The sequence below is a fragment of the Cyrtonyx montezumae genome, unplaced genomic scaffold (genome assembly GCF_038088225.1).
Source record: "Cyrtonyx montezumae isolate F1298 unplaced genomic scaffold, pur_monq_1.0 scaffold_10, whole genome shotgun sequence".
Taxonomy (NCBI): domain Eukaryota; kingdom Metazoa; phylum Chordata; class Aves; order Galliformes; family Odontophoridae; genus Cyrtonyx; species Cyrtonyx montezumae.
The window spans coordinates 29,850,592-29,867,670 of NW_027071826.1; the positions used below are offsets into that span (position 1 = coordinate 29,850,592).

The following is a 17,079-nucleotide window of genomic DNA, read 5'->3' on the forward strand; positions in this document are numbered from 1 at the left end:
GTAAGTAGGGAGTTCAAACAGTTCAGCTTTGCTATTCTTTTCATTATTGCTTGGATTAAAAACTACTCAAATTTCTGCCATTATGAGCTTCTCTCCATAGAGCTTAAGCTTGAAGACCAATTGGCCCTTCCTCAACTGTGATTTGTTTTCTTACACTTATGATTTTCTTTGCTGGCTGATCATTGTTGCTGTTGATCATAGCAGGTAATACAAGTTCATCCAGCTAGTTTTAGTTGTCAGATGCTTCCAAAAGTTGTAATGATTGGGCAAACTGTGTTTTTCTTTTTTGAAAGAATAATACTGTAATAGCGTACTGGTTAATGGAAGCAAGTGTAAAGTATAGACTAACATACCTTTCAGTGTTTGTCCATTTCACTGGCTCATGTGGACATACTAGAGAAAGGCAGGGTCATTGCACCTCTATATATGGATATGGAATAAGTTTGTCTCTCTTCATGTAGAATGGAGTTGCCCATTCCTGTCAATTTATCGCTGTTTGTTATTGTTTGGTTTTTTTTTAATTAAAAGAACTTCTTAAAGCTTTCAGAAATTGAATTTCATTTTATTGATTTAGCAAAAATAGTTGTACTGTGATAAAGCTCCGAAGCCACAGTGGTTATTATGCTCATGTGTTCCATTTGCAGAGGTATGTTCCCATTGGGATTTTATCTTAATTTTTGTTACTGACTGATAAAATTATGCCCAAGAGTCTGCTCGCATTTAACAGAAGAGAGAAACAGTTTTTGTAAGGTATAAAGGCCTCAACTGTTACATTTTTATAGCCTTTGCAAAGTTTTTTTCATGCATTTTAATGCACTGGAAGTCCAGTGTGGTAGGTTATTTACAAAGCATCCAGTTTTCACATCTTGTAGTGAAATCCTGCTCATGCTTTCCGTAATGTATGTTTCTACAAGCTTCTCTTAGAGCCTGTCAGTGTGCAGAGACGTTTCTTCTATTCAGTGGAAACTCCCTTAACAATTCTCTCAAGCCAGCTGTTCAATTTACCATTTTTGTTTGGGAGTAAATATGCTTAAAGATAAATACATATTTCACACTCAGTGGTGTTCAGAAGTTCAGATTATCTCTTTTAAAAAGAGACCAACAGATTTTTTAACAGTCCTTTTTACTTCAAGAAGAAATACTGGTGGTGGTTGTAGGCGTGTGAATATTTTTTTCTAGAATGAAAAACTGCTCTTATATGTATGTATTTATATCAGTGGCTGTTGTTAATATTTGGGAGGGGAGAGAGTAGATGAATTCACAGAATATGGTTGTGAGATGAGGTTCTGTCAGAGTTGGGTCCCTGGTGTCAGTCTGTTGCTCCTGCCACTTGTGTCGGTTTGGTCACCTTTCACATTACTGTGAGCTGCTTCAGCATGCAACTTTGACCAAAAAAGTAACCAGGAAAACCAAATTATTTTGTAATGTTCTTCAAACTTGGTGACTTCACTAAGGCAACTTGCAGAGACATTTGAAAGCTACAGAGCTCTCAGGTATTATTGGCTGTACAAACCAAAAGAGGAGAGGGTAAGGCAGTGATTGAGAGGGTTGTGAGACTGCAGACTTTGGCAGTAGAAAACTAGTTCAGCTTAATGGTCCAAGAACGCTTACTGACAGGCTTTTTCATGGTTCTTGTCATAAACTATGCAATCTCTGTGTGGTAGGATCCAAAATTAGGGCATACTTAAAAACCTAGTCAGCATTGTTATGTGCTAGCAGTTGAGAGTTAAAGCTGTGCACACATGTATTTGTTATTTCCCTGAAGAAATTATTAAAATATTCTGTGAATCTTAAGTAATGTGACTGGCAAAGTGTGAAGAAACTACAAAACTTTGCAACTCGAATATTTTTCTGTATGCAAAATTCTGTGTTCTGTCATTGGTATTGATATCTTTAGGAATGAGAAACGTTCCAGCAGATTTAATGGACACAAATTCACAGTGCATAACAATTCTATGCAAAGTGCAATTGTGACTGCATTTCTTTGGGGATGCACTTGCCATGGCTGCCCAAGGTGCTTATCCTGTTTGAGCATGGGTTTTTGTTTTATTTTTTCATAACAAAGGTTACTCTTTTGTCTAGCACTATGTCTCAGCATAATAATAATCTTGAAGTGGTATCATAGACAAAATAGACATCTGCTATGTGGCTGGTATGCCTTGCTTACAGTGTCCTCCAGAAAAAAAAGCAAGTGTAGATGATGGTAATCAAGGAAAACTTTCGGGGGGGTGGGGGGGGCGGGGTATGGAGGACAGTGATCGTGAAGGGAAAATACTTCAGAAGAAAAATTTCTGAAATTTATGCAGCAAATTGTTTTGGGTTTGCTCAGTGGAACTGTCACCATAATCTCACATGAGTTAAGGAATGAAAACTTGTGACATCAGAGACCTGAATATCTAGAATAGTTTATATGAGTATCCTATAAATAACTAGAGAAGAGCTCAAATGAAATCTGGTTTGTTCTGAGGGTGTGGTGAGTAGTTGGCTGTGAGTTCTATAAAGTGCAAAGATTCTCAATCATAGTTTTGTTTACTATTTCTGATCTTCTAGAAGTTTTCAGAGTTTTTAGAAGTCTCAACTCATTTTTGTGGATAGAAAAAAAAGTCAGAAGTTGTTTATACTCACCCCCTGGTAACTGAGAGTGACATATTGGTGGAGCTAAGTGGATTAAGGCATTAAGGATAGTAATTTAAAGGGAAAAAAAATCACTTTCACCCATTCAGCGAATATTGCAAGTATTTTCTATTAGTACTGTTTTACATAGTGAAGCAGGAACAAGTGTTGACTATTAAAACTACTATGTTAAAAAAAAACTTGGGGATTAAGGTGAGAGCAAGACACAAGTCCAAGCCAAAAAGGATCCAATGTAAAGGGGATGAGCTTGGGGGGTTGATCTTATTAGATATTTAAAACAGCAACAAGGTGTTTAATTTTACAGAGCATATAAGCACAGTTTAAAACAAGGACTGGCATGTTTACTTCTAAACAATGAAATCTGCAGTCTTAACTGTCTGTGAATAGGTGATAAAGAAATGGCTGTCCTCTTATCAAGTTTCTGGCTGTCCTGCAAGATCCTTTAACGACCCTTGGAATTCTAGGAATTCCGTTACTCTTCATTTGTTATGCTTTAAGGTTTCTAAACATTTGGCATTAACTCTCAATTAAAATAAATCTTCCTGTGTGTAATTCTTTTTAATTCTTTTAATTCTTATGTCCACTCGTCTTTATATCAAACGTTAATTGTAGGGCAGGGGTGGATGGTGCAAAAGACTTGATTAGGACTGGGTATTCAAATATATGTTTAGTCAGAGCCTATTAATCTAAGTCACGGTGGGATGCTGGGGTAGTAAACCCACGTCATGTTTTGGGGGTCTCGAGCGCTTCAGTCCATTTAATGAGCTATAACCTCGGTTGTTTCCGTGGGCTACTTTTTGAAAATGAACATGCTTCTTTTCTTACATTTTTAGCTGATGTAGAGACTGCCCTCTGCTGTACTCTACAGTTAAAGGAGAGTTTGTCTTGCAAGCACTAGGAGTTGCTGGTGGATGATGAAGTATCAGACTATGTAAGAGCGTTATTATTGATAACAGGCTAGCAAAATGTAAACAAAGGTCAAGTAGTATGTTACTCAATTTTAAAATATCCTTAAATGACCTTGGCAGGTGTCTGTTTTCTGTCTAGATGTGAATTATGGCAGTAAGCAGCTTGAAGCCTTCTCTGATTTGTTCCTCCTGCTCTTAATGCATCTGCAATCACACCGACTGAAACTTTATTTCCCTTCATGTCTCTTTTTCATTTGCTTTAAAAGGAGAAACTAAACAATGCTGGTGTGCAGATACTGGGGTATATTTGAAACAAAGGGAATGGTGGCAGGTAAGATGTTTGCTAGTGTTATCAGTAATTGTTTTTTGTTTTGGTCAACACTGAAAGCTCTTTATTTTTTTGTAATAGAGACCAAAGCATTTATATCCTGAAGGAAAGTTCACTTTGTTAGAACTAAAACTTCTCGTGCAGTGGTTCTGCTTGACCTGTGCTATCACTTTTAACAGATTAAAGGGGCTCACTATTGAGATACTAATTGAGGAAGATTGCTGCTAACAGAGCATGCAACTTGTGTCTTTCACAGAAACATAGGCAAAAATGTAAGTGTTGTCCCTCTTTATACAAGTTATTTCTCTTCTAAAAATCAACCTGTTCAATTTCTTAAAATTTAGACCATACTTATTCCAAGGGGCTTTGATTGCTTTAGACCTAGCAGATTTAAAGCATGTCATTGAAATTAGTTTGTGGTGGCGCGTCCTACATCTGTCTTAACTAGTGCCTTCAGTTACCTGAGTCACTGAGGCTGTGAGCTTTTCCTTGAAGTGCTGTTTTTCAGAGACCTTTCTGGCAGCATTGCTGCTCCTTACTGAGATACACACTTGATATGACTCACAAAAGGTGCTTTTTCACCTCTGGATTTTATCAGTCATCTTGCTTCCTAACAAGGTTGTAGGAACAGCTGCCCCATCTCAGAATTGCAGGAAGAGAAGCCGAGTGCCGTGAGGAGCCCAGTGTCTCATGTATGATTTAAGTCCTGCAGCTCTTCGCAGGAGCGTGGTGGGAGCGGACAAAGCTCTTGCCGTGGGAACTAGCAGTCCCACTCGAGAGAATGGCAGTGGAATGCTGAGCTGGTGTAAATGAGGAGCTGCAGCTGCTGCACAGGGAGCCCTGGTTCAGGGGGAAGAAGTGAGCAAACGTCACCTCCCTGGGCCAGGTGAGTGTCCAGCTGCTCTTTGGGGCATTTGGCAATGAAGGAGACTAGTCTGATAATGACAAATCCCATGTGCAGTGTCAGTGTGATACATTAACATTCTTACAGCTCCCTGTGTATGTATCTCAGGCAATTTATGAAGCTGGAGTCTCTTCTCCGTGTCTGAAATTTCAGTTTCATCATTTTCATTGCATTTTAATGTTGTAAGTTGACAGTCTTATTCCTCCTGCACAAATGTAACCTAGCTAGCAGTAACAATGAAAATTGCTTTCCTTTTGAGGATTTAGAGCTTCTAGCTGTTGATCCACATACCTTGCACATTGAAGTGAGCATGGAATGCTAAAACCTTTTGGCATGTGTGATAGCCCTTTGAAACACACATGTTGAACTGAGTTACTCTGCTTGACAGGTTTTCTAATGAACCCTGGTCTGAAATGATTAGAAGGAAGAGCCAGCTGGAAATGAAGAAAATGTTTTCTTTCAAAACCAAGACTATGCTACAGCATCTAATTAGAGAAAATGATGTAAAATATTATACACTAAAACAAAAAAAAACCAAACATACTAGAAGTCAGAATTGATTGCATTGTGAAGTTACTGCAAGGTAATTTTCTTTTGCAGAATTTTTGAACTTAAGAAAAACAGTGTGAAGCTGTCATAGGTTTTGCTACTTATTTTTGAAAAAGATTAGGCTGCTCAAAGTACCAGGTATTCCAGATGCTGTTGATCTCTACGTGAAATCTGTGAAGTGCTTTCCTCTGTAAACTGCAACTTCAATTTAATAGTTAAATTTGTGCTATGCAAGTTGATTTGTGTTGTGCCGTCCTTTATGTAATTTGGTTTCAAGCCTCTTAAGCTTGAAGTACTGCTGTGGAAACAAGTGATGCTTGGGAGATGATGTGGTGAAAGCTGGGAATGCTGTTTCTACACTGAATTCAATTCATGGAATTACTGAAATTCTACCTGTAATTTTGGTGACTTAAGTGTTGCTTGTTTAGAAGTGTGAGTAAAAACACTCATTGCTAAGTGAGCCACTAATGGCTCGTGGTAGTTGGCAGAATTCTCTGCTTGTATTTTCTCAATAATTCATATTATCAGGAAGTGCCTTGTATGTGATTTTAATCAAACTTTGATTTAAATGACTTCAGCAATCTGGAATGCTGTCCCAGTTGCTTTTAATGAATGTGTTGCTGTGCCTATCTGTTACAGTTTTGTTGTACGTGGCTCTCATCTGATAATGAAATCCTTTGCATTGTGCTCAATGATAAATATGTATTTCATACGTTTATAACAAAATTACAGTTCTGAGTTGGGCTTTTGTACTCCATACTGTGGCAGAAGTATTTAAGTCTGTCTGGAGGTGAGTGTTGAACTCCCTTGCAGTCGTTCAGGATTTGCTACTTTAATGAATTTTAGAAAGGGAGCTGTCGAGCCTAATCATATTTTTCTAGAACTGAAAGAATTTTTAAACATCACCAAAATGTAATGCAATCTTGGCCTCTAGAAAATGTCATTTTTGCTTTGTGGACATTGCTTAAGCAAAGCAGATTTAATTTTACTGTACAGAATTTGATTGCTAAAGCAATTAAGTTTACTATGCGCACCAGCTGGAGTTCCCGGAGTGAAAGCTCAAGCCACCTTATAACATTTCCCTTCTGTTTCTGTCCATGATAGTCTTTGTTTTATTTTAGCATCTGCCTTGCCCACCAAAGTGATTACTTTCCTGTATATCTGTTCTTTAACAGAGCTTTTTGGGTCTGCTTTGCTGAGTAGTGTGTTCAGCATTCATGGTGGTTAGAGGAATGACAACAGCTTGACACTGCTAAGGACTCAGTACGAAGGGTGATTGCTTAGCTTGTATTTCAAAGAATAGGTGTAGCTAGCAAGACAGTAGCTGTATTTTTTTCTTTAATTTCACTTTTCTGAGCTTGCACTGGAAATTGTTTGCTTTTCATAATTACTTCACAGTGAAGTTCTTCTGTAATGCCAAATGGTGTTGGGAGCAGGTAAAACACGCCCTCTCCATCACTGTACTTCAGTTAGCTGTTTGTACAAACCTTCCTCTGTAGTGCAGAAACTCAGCAGTAAATGTGAGGAGAAAACATTCTCCAGTCGTACTTACTACATGAATTTGGGCAGAAAACAGTCATAAATGAACTTGATTTGGAAACATTTGTTTGTCACATGGCAAAACAAAGGTTCCCCTGCTAGATATGGGCAGTTTAAAGGGGGCGAAGCTGCTGTTGGACTCAAAACTTCTAGCATCAAACTTCTAGCAACCAAGCTGTGTTACACAGACTTGTGTACATCTAAGGGTTGTGCAAGTTGTTAATACCAAGTCCTAAAGCATACTTCTGTTAAGTGCAAATATTATTCTATGTATTTTATACTTGATGTGGGAAAGCCGGTGTTACTGAATGTCTGTAAGTTCTCCCCTTTGTTTAAGAATTAGTGGAACAAAATGCTTTTTCTGATGTCCCAGGTGATCCACATCTTGCAGAGAGCAGACTTGGTATGCCAGCCTTCCTTTACTGATATTATCATAGGATTTTTAAGATTGTGAAAGAAACCTTCAGAAAGAAAAGTCAATAAAACTGTTGCTGTACTTATTTATCATAAGACTTCTAATGTGATGCTTACTGGTTAGAATAATTCTGTTTCTGTTGTCTGCCTGTACTTGATTATTTTTAACCTTAGCTACACTATGCCTTGATGTGGGGACTGATCTAATGCTTTACCAGTGTCATGTTTTACATTTGAATTCCATAGGACCATTGTGGAGAGGAACTTCAGTATTGATCTGAAAGGTTTTTTTTCCCTTTTGTGTTGAGGGAAAAAAAATGAAATGCTCATTTCATTTGTTGCATTTGGGAGTACCTTTTTTCCATGAGTCACTGCAGATAAGGATTTGTGGTATCTGAGGTAGGCTTCAGAAGGCAGAAACAACGACTAACTCAGATTTGGAGGGGCTAACCCATTATCACAAGTCCTTTGATTAAAGGAAGTTATTCTGACATTCCAAACTTGTAGCATCCCTGCGCTTTTACAGATTACAAACTAGATATGTTTGACTTACTTGGTTTGGTATTTAGGCCAAGTTTAGATTTCCTGATAAATGAGATTTCAAATCTTTTCAATTATCTGGGTATGATTACTTTGCCTGTACTCTAATTTCTTGCTAAAGACATGCTGTTTTCTGGGATATAAAAATTTCCTTCTTCAGGTGCTCCTGGAACTCTTACTTTTTGATACCCATTTCCTGAATATGGCTGTTAATGAGACTGCAGGGGGACTGTGGCACCCTAACATTTGTTTCTTTCTTAACTTGTTTAACTCAGATATTAAACTGAAATTGGGCTGCTGTTATTACAGGCCACTTGTATGTCTCACTTTTTTTTTGTATGCCTGACACCTTGCATGGAAAATTAACATGAAGCAATATTGCTGATGTCTGCATATTACTTATATTTACCTCAGATAATATTTTTGTTTCTCTGGTTTATTGCTAAGTGAAAGGGGTGTAAAAACTTGTCATTCTATATATAGATGCATAAGTTTTTGTTGTGTCACTTCCCAATTTAATGTCAAAACATGCTCTCTCTTAGGTAGCTAATGATTTTAGAATTGATAGGGGAAGTGTAACTCATCTCACCTCAAATGCTTTTGATACAAAATATTAGTACGATTGTTCTGTGTTGTGTAGATTCTGTAGTGATTGTGGCATTGTTTAGCTTTCACAGTAAATGTTATGGTGGCTGCATTTTATTTCTTGCATGTCTTCTGGTAGAGTTTTGACTTGTGTAGTGCTGAGTGAACGAGCGTTATTCATTTGGCCACCTGGGAGTCACTGTGAGAACATCTTGTCTGCCTTTCCCTGATGTTCAGAGACCACATTTTGGGTCAGTGCTAACATAACCTCTTCTGAACACTAACTTCTATGACTCCACTTATCTAAGGTTCTTTTTTATAAACTGAGCATTAAGAGGAAGTTTTTACAGGCCCCAGCTGACTGTGCAGCTTTCAATGGACTTTTCTTTGTTGCTTGATTTTTTTCTTTTTTCTGATTGAGAAAATGTTGAACATTAAAAACACTTTTGCATGTCAGTGCAAAGTACCTAAGCATTGTTGGAAGGCCAAAAAAAAATTTCACAGTTGAAAAATGCTTCTATATTGTATTCTTTGGATTTTTTTTTGGAAAATCTTAATATCTGGCTGTAGTAGCTGGTTGAGAAACAAGTAAAGAGAATTGTTTTGCTGTTGCTGTATGTAGCTGCATACCATTAATGAAAATGAAAAGCTGCACATACTTAGAATTGCAAGCTGGCAGTGATTTGCGTAGGAGTGTCTGTTGCTGCTCCTACAAAGCTGTGCTAATGGTATTTAATTTTCCATTTAATTACAGCAGAAAGAGCCTTCCCTTCCTCCTCCAAATGCAAACATTTGGTATAGAAAAGGTTTCCTTTTTGTCCTGGTCCTTACAGCACTTTTGTGTAACGCAACTTTAGGGTATTTTGTAGTATTTCCCGTCAGTTGTTAAATAATAGATAATAAAAAAAAAAACCAACTTGAAACATCAAATGTAATTCTAACTCTTTGCAACTATTTATTAATTTTATTATCTTTTAATTGAACATCCTGAGAATAAAGTTTCTGTGGTTTTGTGATACAAAGAGGAGGAAGAAAAAGGCAGTGTGGTGTAACACACAGGTGTGGTATTTAAGAGCTGTGTGGCTGCATTTATCCAAACACTGAAGTTCTTTTCCTCGAATTAACAGGAATGAGAAACCTCAGGATGGTGAGGTTACTTGGATTGTAGCAGAATGCCACTACGTGCCTGTCAAAATCAATTATTGTACACTGCCAAATAAATACATGTGTATACACAGATGAAGATTTGTTCTTGTATTTAATGTGTGCTTCCTGCTTTAGTGTGTGCCTGTAGGAAGCATTAAGAGTAGCTGCTAACATAACTCACGCTAAGACTTTATCACTACTTGGAATTGTGTAAGTGCAGTTCCAGTCTGCTTTAGATAGTATCTTTTGGAAGAACTGTGCCAGACCTGTCTTTAAAACCTGAGAGCCATTGTTTACTTGAAAATGCCTCAATTTGCGAGCAATACATGCAAATATTTGTACATGTTTTATAAATCTTCTTGTTGAATGTTTTGTTTATAACAAGTTATTCATATCCAGTGCTTGTAGTACCATAGATATAATTTGTGTTGGAATTTTAGGAGTGAAAGGATGCATTAAAACTGAGTAGGAATCTTCAGAAAACTGCTTGATTTGCAGTTGTGTATTTTAAGTGCAGAATAATCCAGTTCTTTGATGTGGAATTGTACAAACTGTTAGCATTAGTTTGAACTACTGATTTTCTAATGCTAGCATGTGAAAATTTCTAAAATGAATCAGGTTTGTGAGGGTTCTGTAGTTCTTAGTAAGGGAAGAAGTATAATGTAGAGAGAGTAAACATTCTCATGCTCGGAGCATCGAAGAACTGTCTTAGTTAGGTATTTTGTTGTTAATGCAGATATTTACTATTTTTTTGTCTTTCACTAGATTTTCATCCTGGTTGCTTCTTCAACTGCCTCGTGATGAGAAGGATATATTTTTGAAGTTATAATGGATTTTACACAGCAGCATAACAAAAACTGGCCTAATAGTAGCATTTCTGTTTGAAGAGAATAGGCCTAATTACACATAACCATGACAACTTCCCACATGAACGGACATATCACAGAAGATTCTGACAGCGAAGCAAAAAATGTGGAACTTGCATCTCCTGAGGAACCTCAAAAGCACCGAGAAATGGCTGTCGATTGCCCTGGAGAGTTGGGCTCCAGGATGATGCCCATGCGGCGGAGCGCTCAGCTGGAGCGAATCCGTCAGCAGCAGGAGGACATAAGGCGCAGGCGGGAGGAAGAGGGAAAGAGACAGGAATTGGACCTCACTGCTTCCATGAGGCTTAAGAAGTTAGCACAAATTCCTCCAAAAACTGGAATAGACAATCCAATATTCGACACAGAAGAAGGGATTGTTTTGGAGAGTCCTCACTATACTGTGAAGACACTAGGTAGGTGTTAATGGAAAACAAATTTAATTGAATATAAATGTTGTTCTTTGTCACAGAAAATGGAATTTAGATAATTCTTCATGCTCTAGGTCTCAAGACTTCTGGTATTTTTCATTTGTGTTTTTTCATTAAGCCAGGCATTAATGTATGCCTCAGCAAGAGCTTCCCAAAAGTAATCCTTTAGAGGAGATACTTAAAGCGTAGAGTACCACTGAGTTCACTGGATGTCTCCATCTCTTTAGAATGGGGAAAACCACATATCTGCTATCAAATTCTATTAAGTTTGATGAAGCACACATCAGAGTAAACAATGCCATCTAGAAGTGCTTAAAAAAAAAAGCTAAGGTTTTTAATATTTTGTAGTGAAGCATGTCTGGTTCTTTTTCTTATTCTGGTTGACTTGTGTTATCAAGTTGTCACCTAATATCATTTACATCTTTCCTTAAAGTGTTGGCATTGTTGATGAAGAGCTGCTTGCTTTGACTGTTAATCTAAAGATTTTGATCTGAGTATTTTTAATGCTAGTAGTTTTTATATAAATACATTCTGAAATCCTTCATTTCATAGCTTTTATCGCTTTAACTGCACTTAGAAACTTTTCCTGTGTAACCTTTGTTCTGCAAATCTGAGCATCCAGTCATCTAAAATGTGGTGTTGTCACTGGAGTGAAAATGGGGCATGGCAAAATTCTGAGAGTTTAGACTTCTAAATCTGTACCTGTTTTAAGATCCTTAATGCTTTAGAAAATAGATATATCTGTATTTTAAACGAATACGTGAGTTCATATGCAGAGCAGAACTATTCACTAGCTTTCATGGTCTGTTCTTTGAGCTAGGAAGGCTGGGGCCTTTTTGAAGATACAACAGTGTAATTGACTAGTATATGATACATCTATATATGCGACAGGATGAGGGAAAATGGTTTTAAACTGGAAGAGGGTAGATTTGGACTAGATACTAGGAAGAGATGTTTTACTGTGAGGATGGTGAGATGCTGAAACGGTTTGCCTAGCAAGGAGAGGGGTTGTGAATGCCTCCTTCCCTGGAGGTGTTCAAGGCCAGGCTGGATGGGGCCTCAAGCAAACTGGTCTAGAGGGGGAGGTATCCCTACCCTGTAACAGTGAGCTTGGAATTAGGTGGCATTAAGAGTCCCTTCCAACCCAAGCCGTTCTGTGACTTTGATTCTATGCTCCAGGGAGTTGAATTAGGGCTTTTCAGTCAGGAGGAATCCTAATGTAATTTTGACAGAGATAATCATGATTGACAAGGAAATAGCAGTAGGACAGTAACAATTCTGATCTGTCAGATGTAGGAGTTGAGGATTTGTTGTTGTTTAGCACTCCTAAGAGTGGGCACTGGATTTCAGTCAGCTGTCATTATGAGCTGCTGAACACTTTAAGGAAGAAAATGTTGTACTTGAAATGCTGTGGTCTTGTAAGCTATGTAGTCCAATCTCTTTTAGCCGTGAGTGCAGTCAAACTGAGTCAAAATTTGGAATTTTACTGGGCACTTCTCCATATAACTTGGTCTCTTCTAATTTTTTTCTCTACTCTTAAGCATGCCCTTTTTGTCCATTTTCTGGATTAATCATTCTAACATCTGACATTTCTGCTGAATTTCAAATGAAGCTGCTTGTTCCTGACTCTCATCAAGGGCTGATGAGGTTACCTTATGAATGTATATACATATAAAATAAAGAATATCATGAGCAGGACTGGAGTCCATTTTAGTTAGTACTTCAGCTTTTCTAATGAATTGGAGAGGTTGGAATTTTTAAAGTTAGTATGTATAACTTCATGATCTCTTACTAGTCCATTACTTTATCAAAACAAACAAACAGAAAAACTTGTGGCACATGGAATGTTTCATGTTTAGTTGGAATTTCTGAAGCATACTGCTTCTGACTCCTGAATTTTCACCTTGATACATTTCTAAGCTTTGGTAGCAGAACTCAACCAGTGCCAGTGAATTACAAACTTGTCAAGTTGCATTTAAAAAAAAAAAAAAAAAAAAGGCTTTGCTTTATTTAAGCCATAAAATTTATGCTAAAATAGGGTTAAAAATATATTAGCTGTATTTTTAGTTTTTAAAATAGCATTCCATACATGTTAACATCTCATTTGATATTTCTTTGCCAAGCATTGTCTTTTCATCTTAACAATTAAAAAAATCAAGCAAATTGGATTTTGTTTATAAAGATAAAATAGCACACTTAATTAAAACAGTTTTAAAGGGCATGTTTATTATCAAAACAGGACGTGATTTAGACAGATGACAGGGTGGAAATACCTTTCTGAGCTCCTAGAATATGCTTGTTGCTGAAGTATTTAATAAGTTTGTTCATAGCAAAATTTTAAGAGAAATAGTATTTCTCTTAAATGCAGAAAATATTTTGTACGTTTCTGCTTATTCTCCTAATTAAGTAGCTGACATTTCATGTAAACCTTTTGTGGCTAAAGCAAAAGCTGCTTTATTCTTTTTTTTTTTTTGGAGGGGCTGAGGGGGGAAGCTACATGGTTTTTTTCTCCTCGAGCAAAACTTACAAAATGTAAAACGTTTTGTTTTCTAAAAGTTAATTTATATTTATAGTTTTGCATAAATTACTAGTTTCCTTAGCCCTGTTATTTAACTAGCATACAAGGCATTAGAGAGCTAGCAGTGGTATATGGAGTACAATAAAGAGATCTATGAAGAACCTAAGAATTAAGATATTGGTGGTAATATATAAGAAAGCCAATTATATGCTCTTAAATTTGCCTCTTGTAAATTTTTGTGTGAACTGATAAACTGCAGCAGTTTTATTTTTGCTCTTTTTCTGATCCAGTGTGTTAAGCAGTGACCATGGGTCCTCCCCTGCAGTTGTGTGTTTTTTTCTGGGAGTCTTTTTGATGAATGTGTATCGCTCAGTGCTGTCACATTCCATTTCTTGATCTAATGGGAAAAGGCTGCAACGCTTCTTGAAAAAGAAGAGTTGAAATTAAAAAAAAAAGTTGAAGGCTAATTGATCTGCAATATAAAATGGACTTTTTCTGCCAAAGAACCTTGACTTTTACTGTGAGTAATACAAGATACTAGTTGTTTACTGAACTACTTCCTTCTGTACAACCCTTCTATTAGGGAATGTCTAGAGATAGAGTCTTGCTACCTGGCATTTAAGAACAACAAAAACAAAACCTTCAGAAATTTAATCTGTGACCTAGAATTCATAAACAGGGAACTACAGTGGCTTGCTAGCTTTTATGCCTTTGGAGCTTTTGCTGTTCCTGTGGGGAATGTCATATGATATTGTTCTTCTACATCCAGCACTGATGAAGGTTGAGTGTGTAGGGAAATTACCTGGTGAGGAGAGTGCTCTGTTAGATTTGTAAGGAAGGACAAGATAGAAGGAACTTGGAAAGCACTGAAGAGAGAATGTGTAGAGGCATCTAAGAAGAGTACATCTTTTTTACTATAGTTGTAGAATAGATGTCTATCAATCTGCATCTGTTTCTGTCTTATATGGAATGTACATTAGAAGGTCTGTGTACGTACTTGAAGTCTCAGGTGTGTAAATGTGTTAGAGAATTCAGAAATAATTGAATAAAACTATTAATGCTTAATAAGTATTATAAAGAAATTGAGTTCTCTAATGCCCCATTTCTTTGAACCTAGTAACAGTAACAACAGAATTTTCAGTTGATGTTTAACTGAACAGGCACTAATAGAAATCTGAATGACTGTTTTCCTCATCTTTTTTTTTTATATACTTGAAAGCAGTACTCTCGAGTCTCGGTACAAAAGGTTGCTGAGTCTACATACACCACTAGACAAGAAATCTGCCAGATTACCACATGCTATTTAGCAAATATTCTTGACTGCCTGTTGTTCTTTAACTTTCAACCCAAACCGCATTTCACTGTGCAGTGAACAGTAGATTTTGCACACGTTTCCCCAGTAAGATGCTGGCCTTAATTACTGTTATGAGCTGTACTGTCTTTCCCTTTTGGAATATCCTGCCCTACCTCTGTCTGAGCTTTCAGTTCGTCTTCTCACTGCCCTTTGTTTCTTTGGTGGTTGTAGAAGGAAGTCTTTGGTGGGTAGGATGTTTTTTACATGACCACAGAATGCTTTTAGGATGTGATTTCTTTTTAATTATCCTGGGATTATTTCTTTACTTTTTTTTTTTTATAAAGAAGATTGACTTTCAAACTCAAAATGGGTAACATTCATGTGCGCTGTGAAATTAAAAACTTTCAAGCACTTTTAAAGGCATGTTATCTTGGGCTTCACAGATTTTTTTGTGCCCCTCTATCAGCCATTTTAATCTAATCAAAGAAATTTGATTCGAGTCTAGCCTTGTGTTTGGTGTACTGATGGGTTTCGGGCAAAAATAGGTAAAGGAGGAATCTTTGACAAAGTGTCTGTGTTAGTGATCCAATTCTACTGTGATTTTTCTTGTAAGAATACAGTATGACTGGCTACTTGATTCCTGTTTTAATGTTCAAAGTGAGTGAAAGAAGCCTGTGATAACTAAGAAATAATTTTTGAAGCTGACATTTGGATACCAATAAGGGAGATTAATCTCAGTATCACTCAACGGTTTTAGATTTTGAAATTTTATTTGTTATTAATAATAATCTGGCTTGCTTGAATTTATTAAATTAAGTTGAATTTATTAAAATGATGACTGTTCAACCATGATAGGCAGTTGAAAGTTTGACTTTTCAGATGATGTGTGAGAAAAAGTATGTTATTTTGAGGCTTAGAATACCCACTACTTTTTGATCTGCTGAGGGGATTTCTTACATGTGTTTAAACAGATACTTAATACACTTTGTGTACCTGATTTAATATATTTTCTCAAGTACTTAGTGTTGCAAATTGTCATACTTTGCAGAAGTTCTGAAAATGGGTTTTAAAAACATAAATTTATTGACAAGCTTTATAAAGTGCCCTTAAAGCCTTAGCTTCATTTTTGAAGCTTAAGAACACAGTTTGTATAGTATTCTACAGAGATGTAGAAAACAGCTGTTAAAATGTTAAAATATTTTACGATGCAAATAGAACTTGTAATCTAGTAGCTGAAAGATGTGGAATTGCCTTTAGAGCAGAAGACTTACATGTGTACAGTAGACTTTTTCTTTACTTTCTTTTTACCTGGTTATTTTTAAACTGCCAAGACAGAACATAATTTTGTGCTTAAAAATTCAGTGTCGTTTACTTATCAGTCATTCATTTTACAAGTGATAAGTTTTCCATGTATGTGTAATGTATTTAAATTATTTAGTGTACAGGGAATCAAGATTAGTTTAGCAAAGCAGTTATTTCATGTTGCAAAATATTTCCTCTTTAACATTTAGTTATACATGAGCTGTAGTTATTGAATCTTTCACATACCAGTGATTTCCTTCAGAGAAGTACTGCTCCTATTATTTGAAATTCAATTTCAAACCATATATCAGCTTGTTTCTTTTTCTTATACTGCCTTCTGCTGATAACCATGAGAGAATAATGGCTAAGCAATACATTTGCATATATTACTGCTGATTTAAATACAGAATGGCAATTTTTTTTGGTGAAACTGTTAATGCAAGCAATACAACATTATCAGTCTTTAACTTTGTGTGTTGGTTTTGTTTTATTTCTTACTAGAAGTGGAAGAACTGTTAACTTCCCTAAAACATATCCAGCACGTTTTGGTAGACCCTCAGAGCCAAGAGGATATCTCTCTCATCTTACAGCTTGTTCAAAATACTGATTTTCAGAATGCATTTAAGATACACAATGCAGTTACAGTATACATGAACAAAGCCAGCCCTCCATATCCTCTCATCTCCAATGCTCAAGAACTAGCACAAGAGGTATGTACAGTATGCATCTCTTGTGATATATACACCAAGCATGTAATCATAGCTGTTGCTGAAATGTGTAATTGGTGAACTTGTCTGAGTTACAGCATGGTAAGTAGAAAATGGATTCCAATTGTCACTGATTGCTGTATCTAGTTTGTCCACATTTCCAGAAAAACAGTAACTGGAAGAATATTTTGGATTAAAATGCCCTTTTTTATGCAAGTAGTTATGTCATAGAAGAGATATTATATTTAAACATAGAAAAGGGAACAGTTAGGAAAATCTAAATTTTCACACTTGAAATTCTTTATTCCAGGCATTGGGAATTGCATTGCAGGTTGTCTGTTATTGTAAGTTAAGTACCAGGGCTCAACTGGGAGAAAAATTTGGAGGTATCTCTGAAAATGCTACTGTGCTGGAAAC

At 36.5% G+C, this 17,079-nt stretch overlaps 1 protein-coding gene across 1 annotated transcript in view; it reads left to right on the forward strand.

The window, feature by feature from the left end:
• PALS1 (protein associated with LIN7 1, MAGUK p55 family member) overlaps positions 1-17,079 on the forward strand; it is a 45,970-nt gene that overhangs the window by 13,140 nt on the left and 15,751 nt on the right. Inside the window, exons 2-3 of the mRNA XM_065754134.1 lie at positions 10,313-10,826; positions 16,457-16,665. Coding sequence (XP_065610206.1) covers positions 10,460-10,826; positions 16,457-16,665 — 576 coding nt within the window. The 5' untranslated portion in view covers positions 10,313-10,459. The remainder of the gene's footprint in view (positions 1-10,312; positions 10,827-16,456; positions 16,666-17,079) is intronic.